This window comes from Staurois parvus, unplaced genomic scaffold, assembly GCF_062004578.1.
Source record: "Staurois parvus isolate SC_StPar_1 unplaced genomic scaffold, SC_StPar_1.0 ptg000155l, whole genome shotgun sequence".
In the NCBI taxonomy this organism is placed as follows: Eukaryota; Metazoa; Chordata; class Amphibia; order Anura; family Ranidae; genus Staurois; species Staurois parvus.
Window position 1 is genome coordinate 17,584,778 of NW_028317951.1, and position 23,095 is coordinate 17,607,872.

At 39.9% G+C, this 23,095-nt stretch overlaps 1 protein-coding gene across 1 annotated transcript in view; it reads right to left on the minus strand.

Annotated features, from left to right (window-relative positions):
• Positions 1–2,398: 2,398 nt before the first annotated feature.
• Positions 2,399–23,095, minus strand: part of NCEH1 (neutral cholesterol ester hydrolase 1) — a 51,067-nt gene continuing 30,370 nt past the window's right edge. The window contains exon 5 of the mRNA XM_089675522.1: positions 2,399–8,806. Coding sequence (XP_089531648.1) covers positions 8,189–8,806 — 618 coding nt within the window. The 3' untranslated portion in view covers positions 2,399–8,188. The remainder of the gene's footprint in view (positions 8,807–23,095) is intronic.

Consider the following 23,095-nt stretch of genomic DNA (forward strand, 5'->3'; position numbering starts at 1 on the left):
AGAGGTTGTTTTGTCTCCTCAATGTACAAGTCTTTGTATTCCTCTCCACACTGCCCTTCATATATGAGGGTACCTCATTGTTTGGGCGCTGGGTTTTTTTGGATGTACAAGCTTCTATGACACTGTATTGCTGGCCTTGAAAGACACACAGATTTGAAGTTTGTTCATCTTATTTCCATTTAAAATTCATTTTGAATTCACTTTCAAATTTAGAAAATTGTTATAAATCATTTCGGATTCGTTGAATTTCGTTATTATTGTGATTCAGAAATATGAATTCATCCAAATCTTCAAATAACAAAAATTTTGTCTGAATTTTGATTCGCACATGTCAACTCCTCTCGGTGGAGATGGGTTTCGAAGCATGCTTGTGCCAGGTCACAGTTCTCAAGATTGTCCCACCATGGAGGTGAGCAAGCTAGGGTCTCGTAACTGATGTAGCAGGTTGGGATCAAACAGATAAGTAGTTGAAGAATAAGTCAAAAGGTGGTTGCAGGTCGAGGAGAAGTGCAATTGATGCACAGCAGGAACAGGAAGTGAAGAGGCATGGCTTAAACAGGAAAGTTCATGGGAGGAAATAGGAGTGCAAGATTAATCAAAAACAAGACACAAAGTAAGGCTGTCCAAGGGATCAGGCGAGACCTCTCTGGCATTACAGGTGGCACAGTAAGGAGAACACCTGCCAGATGCAAGAGGCTCTGGGTTTGGACCCGGATGCTGACACTTGGTCTGGAGTTGCAGAGATTTGAATTGGTGATGAGAGCGAAATCAGATACTGGTCTGAGTGAGTAGGTTTCCTATAGACCTCAGTGTAAATGTCAGGCCACTGCTTGACATGTAACACAGTGAGAAAAGTGTAATTAGTTATTTTGTGCCCCTCCTGTGTACCATCATCCACATACTAGAACCAATGGTTTGGTGCTATTTCTCTGAAAGAGTTCAAGGCCCTTTTCTTAACCACCTGGTTGTAAAGTTTAGCTAAAATGGGAGAGAATGGCGATCATGTAACACAGCCATGGTTCTATAGAAATGCTTTTGTCTGTAGAAGTTATCCTTGTACTTGAAATACTGTAGGTGGCATGAGAAAAAGGTCTAGAACATATTTTGTTTAGCTTGGCTTTAGTTCTGTTCAGCTGTCACCAGTCTTATTACATTACAAATATTTCCGTACAGTCTCAAAAGCAGTTAATATACAAGTGAAAATGGATGTGATATTGTCGCTTTTGGTTCCAAATCCAAGCCAAGTACCTCGCTGACAAATTCTTTAGCGTTATAAAAGTTGTGTACTATGTTATCAACTATGGGAAATAGACACTTAGCAATGCTATATGTGACAACATTGATGCTGCGGACAATAAGCCCTAGAAGAGCACCTTCCTTGTGTGTCTTAGGGAGACCAAACAGACATGGTACAGCGGGACACAGACCGCAATAAAAGGTCCATTCAATTACTTTTACAGTACATAGGCAATCTATGTCAAACTGAAAAAAAATCATCCCAAAAGAGCAGTGGGGTCCTTTGACATTATACAATGCTAATTTACCATTTCTACCCTGGCAGCAATTTATACCTTCGGTCATATGAATTGAAGAAATGACACCTATGCAGACATCCTGACACCAAGGGATGGGATTATCTAACTAGAACAGGGTGGTTGCACAACTTTCAAACACCCTATTCTGTTACTGAGCAATTCCCATTTTCCTTAATACATTCCATGGTGTTTAAAGTACCTGTGCTACCTGTGGGGATATAAATATGAGAAGATATGTTCCTAACCATCATTAGAACTGAAGTCCAGCTGAATGTGACTAGCTATAATGAGACCTGAGTAACTGCGAACCTACAAAGATGTGGTAAAAACATTAAAACAAGTAGGGACCAACTAAACACGGTACCTGCTGCAGTGAGAGTTGGCTAACAGACAATGTGTAAAAGCCCTGATACCAGTAGGAAGAAGTCTCATTGATAATGGCCTCATTTGCATAGGGTTCTGTGCTGTGTACAATCTGACCTTCACTAATTCCTACTAGGAACCATGTGGAATACATGACCACTGGTGTGCCCTGGGAGGAAACAGCAAGATGCACCAAACCAGACACATTGCACGGTGTACTTTTTTGTCAGTTAAGTTCTATTTACCACAGTGGCATTGCAAAGTGGTGGTTTGCATCAAAGTGGTGTGAACTGATGCTATAGAAAACAAGGCAAATTGCCTGAATTTGCCAAGCAGGGCTGCCTAGCACAGCTTAACATAAATGGTCATAGGGTCCCAAATGAATGGTTTCTTGATATTTGCATCCTTTTAATGTTGTCTCAAGAATTAAAATAATTGCTACACTTATAACTACAAAGATACATCAAAACACAAGTCCAAGCAAATGAAATGCAGCAAACTTTAAAATAAACAGCAGAATTTAATAATTTGCAACCATCACATTAAGGGATTAGAAATATGTCTGATGAAAACAATAGTATTCATAGTGATTACAATGTTTTAGCCAATGTAAAATAACAAGAAAATAATGAACTGAAACTGAAGTCATGAGTTTATAAGGGCACATTATGACATGGGTGTGCCAAACACAAAGATTATACTTATCAACGCCATCAAATGTTTGCAAAAAAGAGAATATTAGGTCTATAAATGAACAGTGTGGCAACAGTCTTTGTATTTCCACAGATAAGTTGCATGGTCTGAAAACATATATGAAATTATAATAATTTGGACAGGGCTGGCACCCAATCTAAAGTTTGGTCTGTCTTGTTTTAACTTAAAAAGCATAGATTTTTTTCATAACATAAAAAAGTAAAATCTACTCTTTGAAAAGACATTTTGCAAAGTGGAGTCCCTTTTTAAGCCTTCTTAGGTGCCATGTTTTCTCACTGCTACAATTATGTTTTTTGTTTTTTCAAATTAACCACTATAATGTTTATGCATATATTTCACTGTTAATACTGGTTTTAGAATTACACCTTCAAGGTCAAAGAAGTATACTTGGTGCATTTTTTTTCTTTTCTTAATCCATACAGAATTTCACTCCACCCTCATTCCCACCTTGACATCAGGTCTGAAATGTTAAAGCAGATTGTCGGGGAAAACAAAAATTCTTACTTGCAGTGAGGGTGTCCCAGCATTGCAAATGTTGAATGCTTGTTTAGGGTACCAGGAAAAACACTTACTTACATGATCCCTGATAGCCAGCACTCTGCTCTTCTCCCTTGTGCTCCGGACTGTGGACTGTCCCTCGGTGCCCTTATGTCCAATGCAGAGCAATGGGCCCTACATTTTACTTTATGACATCAGAAGGCATATGACCACCAGCGTCTACACGCTGGAAACAGTCTTACAGCCTGGATGGAACCTGTGGGAGCAAGGAATTGGGTGATTTTTCTGGTTCCCCAGACTTAAACAACCCCCCCCCCCCCACAATGAAGTTTTTTTTCCCCCCTGGATTTCATCTTTAAGCACAGCATGTGCTTCTCTTGGTATCTACAGGGATGCATTTCAATACCAGGCAGAATTCTGCCTAGAGTCACACTGGAACCAACTGAATTTATGGGCTCCTTAGCTGGAAAACTGCAACATAATACATACATCAATTACTATACATAGTATTTAATGAATGCAAATGTTCCAGTACTTGTTATTATAATATAGTAGCACAAGGAATTATTGAACTTGTCTGAACACACAATAAAGTTAAAGAAGACTCCAGACAAAAAAACTTTTATTTTTGCTTGGGTTGGAGGCAGTTTCTTTTACTAGGTGATATGTAGCAATCGTGTAACTCCTACAAAACCTTAGCAATTTTCCAGTATTTTAGTCAAGAGATTCAGTCACCAACTTTAAAAAATAATTGAAGAAAGCACAGAGACATTGTGTATTTAAAATGCTTACTTGGAGTCTTTTGCTTTGCAAAATGAGTTTTTATTCACTTACAATGTGCTTTTAAACCTACTAAAACTCTTGCTATTTTAAAAAGAATCAAAACTGCCCTCCTGTCATCTAAGAGTGCCAAATCTCTCCCTGTGCTAGCCCAGCTCCTCTGCTCTCCTGTGACCTTCCTGCATAGCCTTTTATGTAGCTACTGGGCCAAAGGGGAACTCTATAGTATGTCACTTGATTGACTATTGAGTCTGCTGACATCACTTCCAAGATGAAGGTACCTAACAGTGTCGATGCTTTGAGAGGTCTACACAAGGGAGGTTTTTACTGATAAATAACATGCCTAAAAATTATGCTGAATGCACATACAATCTTATGGAAAGCTTTTTGTTGAATTGGTCTGGTGGCATTGTCTCTTTAAATATAATTATGTATCTTTGATCACCCTCTCAGCTGTACCAGTTCAATGAAAAAAATATTTTAATGAGCACATTTTGGCAGTTTAAGTTGGGATTAAGAATTTGGAAAGATTTAAGAGTGGATATATTGTTGGATTGGTATTGTAAAATTACATTTATGCTTCCCCATCACAGCAAAAAAACTTAAAAAAAAAAAAAAAACCACAAAAAGAGAGAGAAGATGTGGAGCCTTCTTTTTTATGCTTCAGCCAAGCCATAACAGTATAAAAGCACACAAATATATAAAATATATGCTACACACATATCTAAAATTCAAAGTAATTATATTAAACACTTTTATACTATATTATATTACATTGCATTGTTCTTGCTGGAAGAAACAATTGTTCATTAGATTCTAAAATACACTTTTCTCTTTACATCCACATACATACAGTATAATACCTACCATTGTGGCACAAACCCCCCCCCCAAAAAAAAAAAAAAAAAACAGTACACAGCTCTTTGGACAACAGCCAGCCCTGCAGGAGTTTCTTTGTCTTGAAAAACAATAAGGGTCAATAGAAGTTAGTGCAAAAGCTTTTTTAGAATAATACATTGTAGCAGGTAAATTAAAAAAAAAACATAAAAAAACAAATCTCTAAAAACAGGAAGGTAATGCTCAGCTAACTTGTATGGTTTGAACAACAAATTCCAGTTTCTTCCCATCCAGGAAAAGTACATTTCTCGCATACACTACATTGCCAAAAGTATTGGGACACCCCACAAATAATTGGATTCAGGTGTTCCAATCACCTCCATGGCCGCAAGTGTATAAAATCAAGCACCTAGGCATGCAGACTGCTTCTACAAACATTTGTGAAAGAATGGGTCGCTCTCATGAGCTCAGTGAATTCAAGTGTGGTACTGTGATAGGTTGCCACCTGTGCAAAAAGTCCATTCATGAAACTTCCTTGCTACTAAATATTCCACGGTCAACTGTTAGTGGTATTATAACAAAGTGATAGCAACTAGGAACAACAGAAATGAAGTGGTAGGCCACGTAAAATGACAGAGCGGGGTCAGTACAGTGTGCAGAAGTCGGCAACTGTCTGCAGAGTCAATATCTAAAGACCTGCAAAGTTCGTGTGACCTTCAGATTACCACAACAGTGCATACAGAGCTTCATGGAATGGGTTTCCATGGCCGGGCAGCTGCATCTAGGCCTTACATCACCGAGTGCAATGCAAAGCGTCGGATGCAGTGGTGTAAAGCTCACCGCCACTAGACTGTAGAGCACTGGAGACATGTTCTCTGGCGTGACGAATCACACTTTGTCTGGCAATCCAATGGACATTTCTGGGTTTGATGGTTGCCAGGAGAACGGTACTTGCCTGATTGCATGTGCCAAGTGAAAAGTTTTATGGAGTAGGGATTAAGGTGTGGGGTTGTTTTTCAGAGGCTGGGCTTGGCCCCTTAGTTCTAGTGAAGGGAATTCTTAAGGCATCAGCATACCAAGATATTTTGGACAATTTCATGCTCCCAACTTTGTGGGAACAGTTTGGGGATGGCCCCTTCATGTTCCAACATGACTGCACACCAGTGCACAAAGCAAAGTCCATAAAGACATGGATGAGCGAGTTTAGGGCGGAGGAACTTGACCAGCCTGCACAGAGTTCTGACCTCAACCTGATAGAACACCTTTGGAATGAATTAAAGCGGAGACTGCGAGCCAGGCCTTCTTGTCTGACATCTGTGCCTGACCTCACAAATGCGCTTCTGGAAGAATGGTCAAACATTCCCATATACACACTCCTAAACCTTGTGGACAGCCTTTCCAGAAGAGATAAAGTTGTTCTAGCTGCAAAGGGTGGGCCAACTCAATATTGAACCCTACGGACTAAGACTGGAATGCCATTAAAGTTCATGTGCGCGGAAAGGCAGGCGGCCCAATACTTTTGGCAATATAGTGTATGTATTGCCAAATCATACTGCTTCTTGTTTCTGACAGTTTGGCAGTAGCACTGCAGAGCTATTACAATGTGGATGTATTTTTACTCCCTGTGATACTAATGTACTCTAAAAATCAGAGATTAAATTTCATTACCTTAGAAATAAATACATGTGTGGGATCTGTTATTTGCAACATCATGGTCAAACATATTTTCCAGATATCAAACATTTAAAAATCAGCATGAATCACTTCTGACAGCTTTTCCCCCTGACTCCAAGAGTTAACGAGAAGTAGGGTCAAAGATCTTTTGGACCTACTTCTCCTGTGGGTCACAGGAGCTTACTTAGTGCTGCACACCTGTGACCAGTATTCAGCTGACAGCAGGCTAAATTCTGTAGTTGGCTGACATCACTGAGCTGGTCCATACTCTGAAAAGATCCTGACTTTAATGTCAGGATCCACCCAGATGCCTGGACCAGCAGCTGGCTCAGGCTCTCAGCAGCTCCCCCCATCCACAGCCCAGCGCTCCAGTGAGCCGGAGACTGACAGTGACACTAAAGACTGCGAACTGAGTGATCAGTGGTCTTTGATTGCTCAGTTTTCAGTCTTACAGGTGGCGGGGAAGAGAAGCAGCATCAGATAAATGCTGCATTCATCTAGGTAACTATATATGTTTTGTTTTTTTTTTAATTTCCAAACTTCTCCAATCAGGACACTGGGACTCTAATCCCCTACTGCAAGAACCAACAGGAAATCCTTTCCTCTTTGAGTTTTCAGAACAATCTACAGAAGAAATGGCTGAAGGTAAATAGCTACAACTTACACAGAACAATTTGTTTTAATCTCTTTGTATCACCTAATGCAAGTCACTTCACTGAATATATGTAAAACTTCACAAACACTTCATCTGCCGTATCCCTTTGCAATAACAGTGTCTAAATGGCCAATAAGGGCACTCTGAAATCAGGCCTCTAGTTATGAAGAGAAACTAGTTTTAAGGAATATAAAAAAAAAACAAAAAAAAAACACCACAACAGTATTTTTTTTCTGGCGAGGCACAAAAATGCATGGTCATGTGTTACCAAACATTGGGGTATGCTGCAATTCAAGTGCACTAGGGAGTTGCATTGGGGTGCTATTCAAAACTAATGCACAAATGTGTTTTCCTGCAAAGCAAAAATGTGAATAGTCCCCTAAAAACATATAAAACAGATGCCAGGTTGGCTTCACGTCTATTTATTTTTTTTATAATGCCTGTATGATCAACATATTCGATACATGTTTTTTAGTTGTTATGGCCTTAAAAGCTGTCCCTTTTAAAGAAGTAACACTGGCTGATATACACAATAACCATACCTTGACAGGTAGGTCACAAAGAAATGAAAAATGAACCCAATATATGAGTTAGCAATAAGCAAAAATCCCAAATTTCTTCAGAGGTTACTCTTTTGTAAGTCTTCTGTATGGTCAATTTTGTATTCAACTGCAGGTTTACAGACTTGTTAATGACAGAAAAGGTTATTTTCTAAAGTAGCACTTCACAGTTGATGTTACAATATTTGTAACTTCCTTATTGACATTGGATACCCACAATCCTGTGTAGCTCGCTATGCCAGTAAAAGCGCTTTGGATTTTTTCACAAGGGTATCTATTTCCAGTTAAGTAAATCTGGCTACCCTCTGTTGGATCAAGTTTCATTATTAAGAAGACTATGACCAGCAACATACAATGTGCATTTACCAAGTGACAATTTTTTTAGGATGACATTTTCCAGTTTAGCTTTTGTGCGTTTGGTGTGCATGTATACTATATTGCACGTTAGAAAACATGCAGTGGTAGTTTACCATTTTAATACTAAAAGGTTACATCCATTTAGTACTAAAGGGGACACACCATTTAACATGTTTTTAACCTGAATTGGTAATTGATCAATTTGATTATCTTCATTAAAGATGCTCTCTGAGCCATTTAATATAACCATCTCTTGTTCTAGCACCGGCTGAAAAATAAGTGGGCCAAGCAGCAAACAGCATGCAGCCATGGAAGCCATCTTCATAATGGTCATGGGTAACATCAATTCCTGCTTCTTCCAGCCTTTTTGCATACATGGTCCCATCATCCCTGAGGACATCATGTTCACAAGTCAGGACATAGGTCTTTGGAAGCCGATTGAGTGTTTCCTTAGGTGCAATCAGTGGAGAAGCTCTGATGTCAAGTAACGCAGGTACATTATGCATAACACTTGGACTACCCACTGTCTGAAATATAGGCTTGAAGTTCTTTTTGAATGATGCTGGTAGTAATGAATCCCAATTCAATCGTTCTCGTAGTGCAATGGTTTCACTTATGTCCAAAGAAGTATGATTATTAACCAGCATTGCATGGGCAAAATCATGACTTCCATTCAGGTAGTCAAGCCAAAATTTAATCATCACAAATCGAGACAGTATTGGCATGTCTGTGTTTTGCTGATAAGAAGGAGTGTTGAAATCCAGTATCTGAAGTACAGGATAGATTAAAGCTTGCAGTTTCACTTTGGTGGTTACACTTTTATCTCCAGTAATCTGCAGGGAATATAAATTACAAATAAATTTACAAAATCTTTACAAAATGGACCACAAAAACCATCTTTGGTCTAAACCAAAACAACCACTTGCTGTACAGCTTTTTGTCCCTTATATAATGTTTACTTGATATTTTCTACCTTAACAGGACAGAAAAATAAGCTCATGTGAGCATCCTTAATCTTTTTCATCCTGCTCTGCAATGACCAGAAATTGGAGCCAGCACATCACTTCAGTAGCATTCATAGAAGCTTCTGACTTTTAATAAAAAAGGACACTTACCTGTCCAGGGATCCAGCACTGTCCTCAACCATCTTCAGGGCCTTGGTGCCGGCATGTTTACTAAGAGAAGCTGGCTGTGAATCCTTGAGCCAGCATCCCACTGTGCATGTGACTGGTCCTGCAGCCTTCTGGGACCTGTGCCCTGGGATTAGGGAGGGCTCTCTGCAGATAAACTATTCTCATCTAGATCAAACAAAATGCTCCAATATGTATTTGCAGTCCAGATCAAACTGAACAGACACTACTCTGAGCAACATTCCAACTTCTACAGATAAATTCCTGCATGAACAATGAGATGGTTGGCTCTCCAGCTAAAGCCATAGATGGTGCCATTTTCTTTCCTGCAGCCGCGGGATGGAATTCCCAATCAACACTGACTATGGCTCCCATGGAGCCATTGTGTTCTCCCCTGCGGGGTGGGGAGCCGTCCCTGCTGGGAGAACATAGTTATTTCTGCTAGCGGCTAGAATAGTCGCTAGCAATAAACTGCATGTAAAATCTGACAGGCTGGTTGTACCCAAAGTGGATCGATGAACTTGGGTACATTCAGCCTATCCATACAAGGTTTATGGCTGGCTTAACTCTTTCTCATCCAGATGAAACTGAATCTATGTTAGTTAGAAGCACCACAGGGGACACAGCAGCAGTCCCTGACATCCCTGTAGGCCAAAGACCAAACACATACCTACATGAAAAGAAATTGGAAAAAAAAAGGACGTTTCTTTAGGCAGTGGTATCTTGGGAACAGAACAGAGATAAATTTTGAAAGCCTCCTATCTATGCAGCATTCATGTTGTTTCTGGTAGACCATGACAGAGCCTTTTGAAGGATCTTGGGCTAGTTTAAAAATGGTTTTGGTTGTTTATGTGTGAAGCTAAACTCACCCTTTGATGTCAGCTCTTGGGTAATTTTAAAGTCCTGATAAGGGTTTTTGATATTTGGTATGCCACAGTACAGTTAACCCTTGTTCCACCTTGAAAATCTAGAAGCTTGTAACACTAGGACACAAACCTTCATTAATAAAAGCTGAACTCCAGGTAGATATAAAAGGGCCTAAATTAACGCAGCTCTGTAATCATTAAAGGATAAGTTCACTTTTTAAAAGTGTGCATTTACTAGTTTTTTTATTTGGAGCCTGGAAAGCATTGCACCAGCGATCAGCAGATCACTGGTCCATGCAGGTCTCCTACAAAACTGTCAGTGTATCTGTGTGCTTGTACCTCATATGGGCAAGCAGATACACTATGACAGGAAGAATCAATTAACTACCACAGCGCTCAACAGCACCATGGTAGTTCACCATGGTAGCTGTCGGGACTTCAGAAATCTGTGAATGAATGACACAACCATGTGGGTGAAGTCCCGCACAGCCGTGCGGTTTTCAAAAAGTGACAGCCAGTACTGGGAACTTCTCCCTGTACTGCTGTCACAGGGACAGAGGACAGCAGGCGGCGGCTGCAGCAGTGGGCACGTTACTAAAAATGGGTGGAACGTGTAACATGTTCCCAAAGGTGAACTTATCCTTTAGTACACTGTGATAAACTCTAGCACATGGCTGCTTGGTGCTACCCCTCCTTTTGACAGCCTGTACTGCAAGATTCAGATGTCAAATCAAATTCAAGTACTTACACACATCAAAAGCAGATCACAAGGCAAATATACAAATAAATGCAGCTCTGTGTTTTCCTAAATGTATTTCTTAAATGCAAGCTGTGTAAGTACCCAAATGTGACTTGATGTCAGTCTCTTGCAGTCTACAGTATAGTCTGTATAGCAGAGCTCAAAAGAGGGGAAAAGAGAAGCAGTGCAAGCATCCATAATGCTGCAGTGCAAAGAGCATGCTGATAGAGGAAGAGAGCACACTGACCGAGAGATCAGTTTATCAATGTGCTGCTTCTCTGATAAATGTACAGTCACACGCTGGGGGTTGGGAGGGGATCTGTAAGTGAAACAGAGACATGTCCCCTGTGCGGTAGGGCTGTGTAAATCTCAGGAGTGAGCAAACAGATATACAAATTTTTTATATACAGCGGGTAAAATAAGTATTGAACACATCACCATTTTTCTAGGTAAACCTATTTCTAAAGGTGCTATTTTCATAAAATGTTCACCACGTCAGTAACAACCCATGCAATTCATATATACAAAGAAACCAAAACAAATAAGTTCAGGAATTAAGTTATGCGTAAAAAATTTAATTTCACAGGGAAAAAGTACTGAACACACTAACTGAAATTTATTTAATACTTCGTACAAAATCCTTTGTTGGTAATAACAGATTCAATTGCTCAGGTGTGATTTTGGCCCATTCTTCCACACAAACCGTCTTCCAATTTTGAAGGTTCCTTGGTTCTCTTCTATGAACTTTGATCTTTAGTTTTTTTCCATAGATTTTCTATTGGATTCAATTCAGGTGATTATTTTCTCTTTCTTTGGACAATTGAGAGTTTCCTTGGCTTTGTGTTTGGGATTATTGTCTTGCTGAAATGTCTACTCGTTTCATCTTCATCATCCTGGTAAATGACAGAAGATTTATATCTAGAATATCTTGGTACACTTTTCCATTAATCATTCCTTCAATGATATGAAGTTCGCCAGTACCGTATGCTTAAAAAAAGCCCCACACCACGATGTTCCCACCTTCAAACTTCACTGTTGGTATGGTGTTTTTGAGTGCTGTGCAGTGCCATTTGACCTCCAAACATGGTGTGTATTATGGCATCCAAAGAGTAAAATTTTGGTCTCATCTGACCAGACTATATTCTCCCAGTATTTCACAGGCTTGTCTAAATGTTGTGCAGCAAACTTTAAAAGAGTTTCAACATGCTTTTTCTTCAATAATGGAGTCTTGCATGGTGAGTGTGCATACAGGCCATGGCAGTTGAATGCATTACTTATTGTTTTCTTTGAAACAATTATACCTGCTAATTCCAGGTCTTTCTGAAGCACTCCACAAGTGGTCCTTGGCTCTTGAACAACTCTTCTGAAAATCCTTTTCACTCCTCTGTCAGAAATCTTGCAAGGAGTACCTGCCCGTGGCTGGTTTATGGTAAAATGATGTTCTTTCCACTTCTGGATTATGGCCCCAACAGTGCTTACTGGAACATTCAGAAGTTTAGAAATCCTTCTGTAACCAATGCCATCAGTATGTTTTGCAACATTAAGGTTGTGAAGGTCTTGAGAGCTCTTTGCTTTTACTCATCATGAGAAATTTCTTGTGCGACACCGTGGTAATGAGACACATTTTTATAGGCCATCATTTGAGGCTGAACCAGCTCATATTAAATTTGCAATGACAAGGGGCAGCATTGCTAATTACTGATAGATTCCAGCTGGTGTATTGGCTTTCCATGTGGTGTTCTGGCTTTCCATGCCTTTTTGCACCTCCCTTTCTTCACGTGTTCAATACTATATCCCTGTGTCATTCCACTTTATTACACATAAAACTTAACTTATAAACTTATTTGTTTTGGTTTCTTTGTATGTATGGATTGCATGGGTTGTTAACAACATGTGGTGAAAATTTCATATCAATAGCATCTTTAAAAATACATTTACCTAGAAAAATGGTGACGTGTTCAATACTTATTTTACCCGCTGTATGTATTTTATCTGTGTATTTACTGGTTTGCTTGGAGTTTCAGCTTTATTTTCCAATTAAAAAGCCTATGAAAATAAACATCTATTTATACAATTTTTCAGCTAAAAGGAAATAATTTAAGTCTTGAAAATGCAGTCTTAAAACCACAAGGATATCTTAGAAAATACAGTATTATTACTGGTTGTACAAATGCAGCAGTGAGAAACACAAAATTGTTCTGGTCTGCAAAAAAGTGTCAATTAAAAAAAAATGGAATACACTCAAAATAAAAGTAATGCAAATCTTAAAGTATTAATAGATTAGCAAGCTATAATACAAGCATTAACTAGAAAAAAAAACACAAAAAAAAAAAAAAAAAGAATTGCCCTATTTTTGGTCCAGTTCGTCTTAAGTGGGTCCCCAGAGACACATGCCCTATACAAAAAGGAGATTGCCTGTGTATTTATTTCAACATTTGCTGTCATTTTTCCTATGACCTTTGCTACAAGGATCCACAATTCTTGTTCTGTGCTTTAGAATTAAAGTCTAAAACAACAGTGCCACATAGTGGTAAAAAAAAAGAATGCTTGTATGTTATAAAAGCATCAACTCATCTTATGTTTGTTTTGAAATATACTGACTCTAAATGCATAGCATGCTGTGGACACAGGATTAAAAATCAGCTACATTAGAGAGAAAAAGGTCAGAAATAAAAGATGGCAGAGGGAGGTCAATGGACCTTGATGAGCCAGCTGCAAATAAAATGGGAATAAATCATGATGGGTGAATTAAGTCCCTGTGTACTGTTTTACTAAGAGAAATGTCAAACAAAAATTGAAGAACAGTGTAAAATCTACCTCTGCTAACAATAACTAGCACACCATATATGCTAGGAGTTGAACAGCAGGCACATATGGTAAAAAAATTAAAAAAAATTAACTTGCAGTGAACAATGCATGTAATGGCAAACATTGAAAAAAATAAACTGGGGAATTCAATAAAGCATTTATGTCAATCGTCTGGCAGTAGATCCCTTTAACCCTTTCATTGCCACCACCCTAAAGACTTACAAAGGCAGCAGCTGGCTTCTACAGTCCCGGAATGTGCGCCTTCCCTCCCCACCATGTTTACTGGGCTACACTCTTCCACCTGGGGGCCCAGGACTGGCATGGAGGGTGTTGCCATGTAGAGAGGAGGTAGACCATCAAAAGGTTTATTCCCGGATCCCTCCATAGCTAGACAGAGCCCAAAACGAAGATCTAGGCTTCATGCGCTTTACTGGAGCGCAGGAAAAACATCAGGTCTAATAGAGAGAAACACTATGTGATAACAATAATGTTACGTTAATAAATTGTAAAACATTAAAATTACAAAGCCATCTACAACTTGGCCCCAAGCTATATCCATAGACATACATACAAAACCATCCATAACTTGGCTGTCAGCTACATCACTAAGCTATTCTCAAAATACCAACCAAATCATTCTCTTCATTCCTCCCAAGACCTCCTGCTCTCTAGCTCCCTTGTCACTTCCTCCCATGCTTGCCTTCAGGACTTTTCCCAAGTCTCTCCCATCCTATGGAATTCCCTACCCCAAATCTGTCTCTCCTACTCTGTCTACATTTAGGCGATCCTTGAAAACCTATCTCTTCTCTCAGTGCCCTGATGATCAGTGTACATGTCCTCTGTGGAATGCCGATTACCAGCTCTCCTCTCCTCACAAGCTGTCAGCGTGGCAGCTCGTGAAAAGAGAAATGCCGATAACCGGCATTTCCCTATTTACATGCGATCAGCTGTGATTGGACACAGCTGATCACGACATCTTCGGCTCTTTCCATTGATTGTTGATCCGCTGTGTCCGAGGGACACAGTGCACCACCGATTGCCGTGCTGCGTGCGCCTGGAGCCGTGCACGTGCGGTTAGAGTGGGAAGACGTCATATGATGTCCTCCCAGAACGAGAGAACCGCCTTGCGCCTGTCATTACCTTATATGGCGGGCGGGAGCAGTTAAACTGATGTAAAACTGATGCCACTGACACAAGTCCAAAAGGCCATCAACACAGGCCCTTAGACTTGGTGATCACTGCAGGTCAGAAAGTCTGGTTCATTTAGAATACATTCCACACAGGTCTTGGTTGAACACTATGGAGGAGATTTATTTATTCATTGGATGCGTCATTACATGGACATTTTGTTCCCTTGTTTTTAAATGATTTTTGGCACAGAGCACATTATGAAAGTTCTTTTTGTTTTGTACAATATGAATAGTGTTTCACTGATTAGCACTTTTTTTAGGCGTGTTTAGTGCTATGCTTATATTTGCTTCAGGTTTTTATTGTGAGCATATTAGCACAGCAACTGATACATTGTTCAGGTATACAAGATTAGTACCACACAGAGCTATATCTAGGTTTTACACTTATGTACTGACCAAGGAAAAGACTCTGTTCTCTATAAAGAATGGTCGTTATTTTCTTACCGTTTTGCCCAGAGCAAACAGTAATTTTCTTTTCTTCTCACTAAGTTCCCCACAGCAGAAAATTAGTCTTTTTCTTTATCTCATTGGGGTTTATTTACACATTCTGGAAAGTGCAGACTCACTTCTGCATAGAAACCAATCAGCTTCCAGGTTTCATTGCCGAAGCTTAAAGCTGAGTTCCACTTGAAATAAAAATAAAAAAATAAAAGTCAGCAGCTACAAAAACTGTAGCTGCTGACTTTTAAAATACAGACACCTACCTGTCCCTCAGTCCAGCGGTGTCCTCACCACCGCTGGTTTCACCGGCAGTCATCTCTTCCTGGCACCGGCATTTTCAGTGTGGGCACCCGGCTGTGATAGCTTGCGGCTTCACAGCCCACTGCGCATGTCGTAGTCTTCATGTGTCCTAGAAGACTACGGGGAGGACAACTTCCACTTCCGATCGCCTAGGCGATCGCAGCAGAAGTGGGAGTGGGTACCTGTCAAATTCAGGTATCCGCTCCCCAAAGGTGCCAACCCTTAACGGGGACAAAGATTTAAAGCAGAACTTCCCCTTTTGGGTGGAACTCCACTTTAACTGAGAAAGCGGAGGTTAGAAGCTGAAGTGAGTCTTATTTTGCACTCTCCAGCTTTAGTAAATAAACCCCGTTGTGTTTCCTATAGCATTCATTCAACATTTTCCTTTAAAAGTGTCACTTTATTTTTTTTTATTGGGCATTATATGAATCATAGTTTACTGCACAAATGATAATTATTATTTACAGGTATCTTTAGCATGGTTTTCATTGTTTTGAATTAACCGGTTCCACGCCGCCCTATAACAGAACTACTGCTACAGGGCAGCAGGGCTGCGCAAAAATCACGTATATATACACGTGATTTTGCATTTCCAGGTAGGGGGTGCGTGCGCCTGCCGCCCTACCCACGCAGCTATTGGCGGCTACAGATGTTGCTCACCAGGTCCTAGCCGGAGATTCCCTGCCGACACCTGAACAGGAACAGTGACAGGGGAGAGGTCTGTGTGTAAACAACACGGAACTCTCCCCTGTCAGCACCAACATGCTCCTTTTTTTTTGCTTTGCATAGTAGACCAATACAAAGCAGTATGTTTCCCTAGTAAAACACACACAGCACACAGTTAACCCTTTGATCGCCACAGATGTTAACCCCTTCCTGCCCTGTGTCATTAGTACAGTGTCAGTGATTTTTATTAGCACTGATGACTGTATTAGTGTCATTAAGATATCACTGAAAGTTAGTCAGTTCCCCCTCAGTGTCAGAATGCCCTCTGCAGTCCCAGCTATAAGTGCCCCAAGAACAAGCAGGAACTGAAAATAGTTGCAGTAGAGGCCTGGCAGAGCATCACCAGGGATGAAACCCAACGTCTGGTGATGTCTATGCATTCCAGACTTCAAGCTGTAATTGACTGCAAAGAATTTGCAACCAAGTATTAAAAAGTGAAAGTTTGATTTATGATTATTATTCTGTCCCATTACTTTTGTTCCCTTAACAAGTGGGAGGCACATATGCAAACTGTTGTAATTCCTACACCGTTCACCTGATTTGGATGTAAATACCCTCAAATTAAAGCGGACAGTCTGCAGTTAAAGCACATCTTGTTTGTTTCATTTCAAATCCATTGTGGTAGTGTATAGAGCCAAAAATGTTAGAATTGTGTCAATGTCCCAATATTTATGGACCTGACTGTATATGTGACAATCTCCCATATTCTTCATATGTCTGGGCTATGGGCAAGACGGAAGCTTTTTCTTACAAAGAAAAACATCCAAGCCCAGATACATTTTGCAGAAACACACCAAAAGCATGTGGGAAAATTTGTTATGGTGTGATGAAACCAAGGTTGAACTTTTTGGCCATAATTCCAAAAGATAAGTTTGGCACAAAAACAACAATGCACATCACCAAAAGAACACCATACCCACAGTGAAGCATGGTGGTGGCAGCATCATGCTTTGGGGCTGTTTTTCTTCAGTTGGAACTGAGGCCTTAGTCAAGGAAGAGGGAATTATGAACAGTTCCAAATACCAGTCAATATTGGCACAAAACCTTCAGGCTTCTGCTAGAAAGCTGAACATGAAGAGGAACTTCATCTTTCAGTATGACAACGACCCAAAGCATACATCCAAATCAACAAAGGAATGACTTCACTGGAAGATTAAAAGTTTTGGAATGGCCCAGCCAGAGCCCAGACCTGAATCCGATCGAAAATCTGTGGGGTGATCTGAAGAGGACCGTGCACAGGAGATGACCTCGCAGTCTGACAGATTTGGAGTGTTTTTACAAGGAAAAGTGGACAAATATTGCCAAGTCAAGATGTGTCATGCTGATAGACTCATACCCAAAAAGACTGAGTGCTGTAATAACATCAAAAGGTGCTTCAACACAGTATTAATTTAAGGGTGTGCACACTTATGCAACCATATTATTTTTTATTTTTACTTCCCTCCACTTAAAAGATTTCAGTTTGTTGGTCATCTGAGTTATACAGTTTATTGGTTACATTAAAGGTGAAAAAAGTTCTGAAATGATTTATCTTTGTCTCATTTTTTTACATCACAGAACCTGACATTTTAACAGGGCTATGTAGACTTTTTATATCCATTGTATATGCTAACTCACTAGTTGCTCTGGAATTGCCTGATAATTTTCAAATGAAATAGTTAATTCTCAGTGCTTTTTGGTTTGTAAGACCGGTGGTTGCTACTCCCCAGCCGCCGGTCTTGGCACTTCCCTTCTGCATACAAGCAGCATTAAAAAAAAAAAAAAAAAAACTTAAGAAAAAATAAAAAATAGTTGAAAAAAAAAAAAAAAAAGCTAGAATCAGATTAGTTACTATGCACAACTGTTCCAGATTCTGTCTGCTCCAGTCTTATGTTGGTAATACACTAGGAAATTCATATGAATATTTGCACAAACATTCATAAGAACATTTTTACTGCATCTAATGACTTTACAAATGTTGTCTTTAACATTTGATTTTGGAATGAATGTAATTTACCAATGAAAAACCACATGCACTTTTAAAAATGTTTGTTCAAGCCAGATTTTTCATACCAAAGAATTTTTCTCATCATTATGATTGAAAACGAATGTCAATTTAACATGAAAACATTTTGAAAGGAATTCTACTAGTGTATGGCAAGCTTTAGTAAATAACCCTCATATACAGTATCTCATAGAAGTGAGTACACCCCTCACATTTTTGTAAATATTTTATTCTATCTTTTCATGTGACAACACTAAAGAAATTACACTTTGCTACAATGTAAAGTAGTGAGTGTACAGCTTGTTTAACAGTGAAAATTTGCTACCCCCTCAAAATAACTCAAGCTGGTGGTTAGAGACCTTGCACTCCTCCACCTTCCATTTGTGGATGCCCCACAGATGCTCTATAGGGTTTAGGTCTGGAGACATACTTGGCCAGTCCATCACCTTTACCCTCAGCTTCCTTAGCAAGGCAGTGGTCGTCTTGGAGGTGTGTTTGGGGTCATTATGTTGGAATACTGCCCTGCGGCCCAGTCTCTGAAGGGAGGGGATCATGCGCTGCTTCAGTATGTCACAGCACATGGCATTCATGGTTCCCTCAATGAACTGTAGCTCCCCAGTGCTGGCAGCACTCATGCAGCCCCAGACCATGACACTCCCACCACCATGCTTGACTGTAGGCAAAACACACTTGTCTTTGTACTCCTCACCTGGTTGCCACCACACAAGCTTGACACCATCTGTACCAAATGAGTTTATCTTGGTCTCATCAGACCACAGGACATGATTCCAGTAATCCATGTCCTTAGTCTGCAGCAAACTGTTTGCAGGCTTTCTTGTGCATCTTAGAAGAGGCTTCCTCTGGGACGACAGCCATGCAGATCAAATTTGATGCAGTGTATGGTCTGAGCACTGACACACTGACCCCCCCACCTCTTCAACCTCTGCAGCAATGCTGGCAGCAGTCATATGTCTATTTCCCAAAGACAACCTCTGGATATGATGCTGAGCACATGCACTCAACTTCTTTGGTCGACAGTGGAACCTGTCCTGTTAAACTGCTGTATGGTCTTGGCCACCGTGCTGCAGCTCAGTTTCAGGGTCTTGGCTATCTTCTTATAGCCTAGGCCATCCTTATGTAGAGCAACAATTCTTTTTTTCAGATCCTCAGAGTTCTTTGCCATGAGGTGCCATGTTGAACTTCCAGTGACCAATATGAGAGAGTGAGAGCCTTAATACCAAATGTAACACACCTGCTCCACATTCACACCTGAGACCTTGTAACGCTAACAAGTCACATCACATCTGGGAGGGAAAATGGATAACTGGGACCAATTTGGACATTTTCACTTAGGGGTGTACTCACTTTTGTTGCCAGCGGCTTAGACATTAACGGCTGTGTGTTGAGTTATTTTGAGGGTACAGCAAATTTACACTGTTATACAAGCTGTACCCTCACTACTTTACAGTGCATAAAAATGTAATTTCTTCAGTGTTGTCACATGAAAAGATATAATAAAATATTTACAAAAATGTGTGGGGTGTACTCACTTCTATGAGATACTGTATATTTTATTGATATTTTAACAAGCACTGACACTATAACACCTGTTCAGCAATCAGTGCAGAAAGAACGGATGACAGCAGCTCCGCTATTCACCTAAAGGACCTTAGGTGTTAAACAGATGGCAGGTTCCAACAATTACATAATGCACTCATTGAAGTGAATTCTATGTCTCCAACGGTTTAAAGGAATACTTTCAGTCTAAGTGAATCTCTACTCCAGGTAAAACATGTCCAAAAAAATTCTTAAAGGGAGGACACCACACAAGATGCCTACTATGACCTGTAGGCTACATTCACACAAGTGGCCAGGGGAGGTCGCTGGTGAAAATCAGTACATTTGTGTAAACAGAGCTACACGGTGCCTGCACACAGCGTGTACGAACAGTAGCAGTGGCTGCACATGGACTGAAATTCAGGTGGTCTAAACTGAACTGGCCAAAATTTTGATCCATGTATGACAGGCTTTAGTTAATAAGAGTTAGTCTCACTGGACAGTAGAGTTATGGTGGTAAAGCTTTATTAAAAGTAATAGAAGGCATCTGTAGTGTCTGTCCTTATGCAGGACTTCTACCATAAATATTTAAAAAGGAGTACTTTAAATTCTAAAAGGTTTACAATTGTATACCAATGTAATAATATAGGGACGTGTTGAGGCTTTGGAAATACTATACCTACACTGATTGGTACCTTCAGGTGATGTTCCATCTTGAGACCAATTTGTCTTAAGTATCCCATTGATAGAGATATATATATATACACACACACACACACACACACACACATACATATGTATACACACACCGATTGGGACCACCCTGTAGGCACTTCCAGAGAGTGAACCCCCCACCTTTCACACTCATTTCCACTGTCCCCATCACTACTTAACCACTTATTTTACCATCCTATCCCCCCCCCCACCTTTTTTTTTTTCTCTTGGTCTTCCCCCTTCTCTGGATTCCCTGCATACTACTCATAATAGTTGTTGTTACTTACTCTTACACAGCAGCTGTAAACAGAGTCCTTTGGGGCTACCCCACTGGAGTGCTCACGCAGACAGCCGAGTACATGATGTTAACCTTTGTTGTGCTTAATGAGAAAGTGAATATCTCTTAAGTTCATGAAGTTAAGTTTCTAGGCTCTTTGTGATCCAGTGCTCTTGCTTTTCACATTTTTCGATTATGGTAGCATGAAATATATACTGTTTTTTTGCACTGGACTGTATATGATACAGGCTCATTTTTGCAAGAAACTTTTGGACAAAGAGAAAAAACAAACAAAAAAAAACAAAATAAAAAACATACACACCGCAAAAAACACAGCATATTTGTTAATTATATTTTGTGGTAATTATCTGGGGGTGGCAAATTATATAAATACCTAAAAAATTGGGAAAAACATTTCCCTGTAATTCTTTTCATTTATTCCCAATAAAACAAATAAATAAATATATATGTATCAAAGCTTGTCCTATCTGTCCCAAAATAAAAATTATATATAATATGTTAGACTAGACTATAAAACCTAAAAAGATAAAAATGTGCATAAATGAAACACTGCCAAAATTAAAAACTGCTCTGGGATCTAGAGGGGAAAAAAAAGGCTTGATGACTCTATTGGTTAAGGAAGATGTTTTTTATTTTTTCTAAAGTTCCAAAGGCATGAAGGGTTTTTTTTTTACATCAATGCATTTTCTGCATTAAGGTAAATAACCATCGATGATCAGCTTACACCCCTGAATACTTACCTGAGCGTGATCTCGATCCAGCGCAGTGCCTAAGGCTCAGAGACAGCAGAAGGAGCCATGCTGTTTGTGGGGCAGACATAGAATAGGAGTGGACAGCACCTGTGGGGGACCCCAGAAGAGGTGGTTTGGAGCTACTCTGTGCAATACCATTGCACAGAGCGAGCATAAACCTGTTAATTATTTGAATTAAAAAAAAAAACCCATAAAAAATAATAAATTGCATTTACGATCTATCTAAATCTATATATAATGCAAATAGGTTTAATGATTCAATATTCAACATATAGCACTATCCTTTCAGAGAATAGAATCCCCACCAAGTTACTAACACAATCCTTCCCCTGAAGTACAAATAACATCAAAAATATAGTAAACTTGATTACCCTCTAATCAGTATTAGTGTATAAACATAAAGTCCAAAACCCAAAAAATGAAACAAAAAAACAAAAACCATCCAAAAGAAAAAACAAAAACAAAAAGTCCAAAATAAAGTCCCAAATTATTATTTCAAAATCTTTATCTGTGATATCTTAATTCTTCATATCTTCCAAAATCTTTGTGATATACTTCAAACCAGATCTTCATATACCTCAAAGAAAAGAACTCAACATGTGTAATATCTTCAAAGAAAGGGGTATATAAAAAACCATGCCACACGTGTTTCATGCACATAAAAAATAAACGTGCCACCACAACCGTGAAAAAGGAAAATCCCTCAGCCTTAGGAGTCAATCCACTGCATACCACTAGAGGAAGTGCATAGTTACCCTCAGAATGGTATCAAGGGTCTGAGTACTTCTTTCCAACCTTTAAATATTCCTTCAGCCTTTCCAGCCACTTCCCACAGACCTCATAAACAGACCATGGATCGGTATGTATCATAAAAACTTATAGCACTTTATTGTAGCAACTTACATTCAAATAAGATGACATCAGCTTCAACATCACAAACGATATGTTCACAATCCTGCCTCTCCTCATAAGTGTATAGATACCACACTATCTCACTCCCCGAGGGGGAACCGATTGCCTGTGGTAAGTCCCCAGTACCTCAAAGCCCCATGAGGATTCCAGGAAGCCACAGCCGCATGTACCAGGATCAAAAAATGGCCGTCGCCGCACTTCCGGAAGAGCGTCACTACGTCACGTGCCCCGGACGCGTTTCGTCACATCCGGACTTTCTCAACAGGGAACTGTTGAGAAAGTCCGGATGTGACGAAACGCGTCCGGGGCACGTGACGTGGTGACGTAGTGACGCTCTTCCGGAAGTGCGGCGACGGCCATTTTTTGATCCTGGTACATGCGGCTGTGGCTTCCTGGAATCCTCATGGGGCTTTGAGGTACTGGGGACTTACCACAGGCAATCGGTTCCCCCTCGGGGAGTGAGATAGTGTGGTATCTATACACTTATGAGGAGAGGCAGGATTGTGAACATATAGTTTGTGATGTTGAAGCTGATGTTATCTTATTTGAATGTAAGTTGCTACAATAAAGTGCTATAAGTTTTTATGATACATACCGATCCATGGTCTGTTTATGAGGTCTGTGGGAAGTGGCTGGAAAGGCTGAAGGAATATTTAAAGGTTGGAAAGAAGTACTCAGACCCTTGATACCATTCTGAGGGTAACT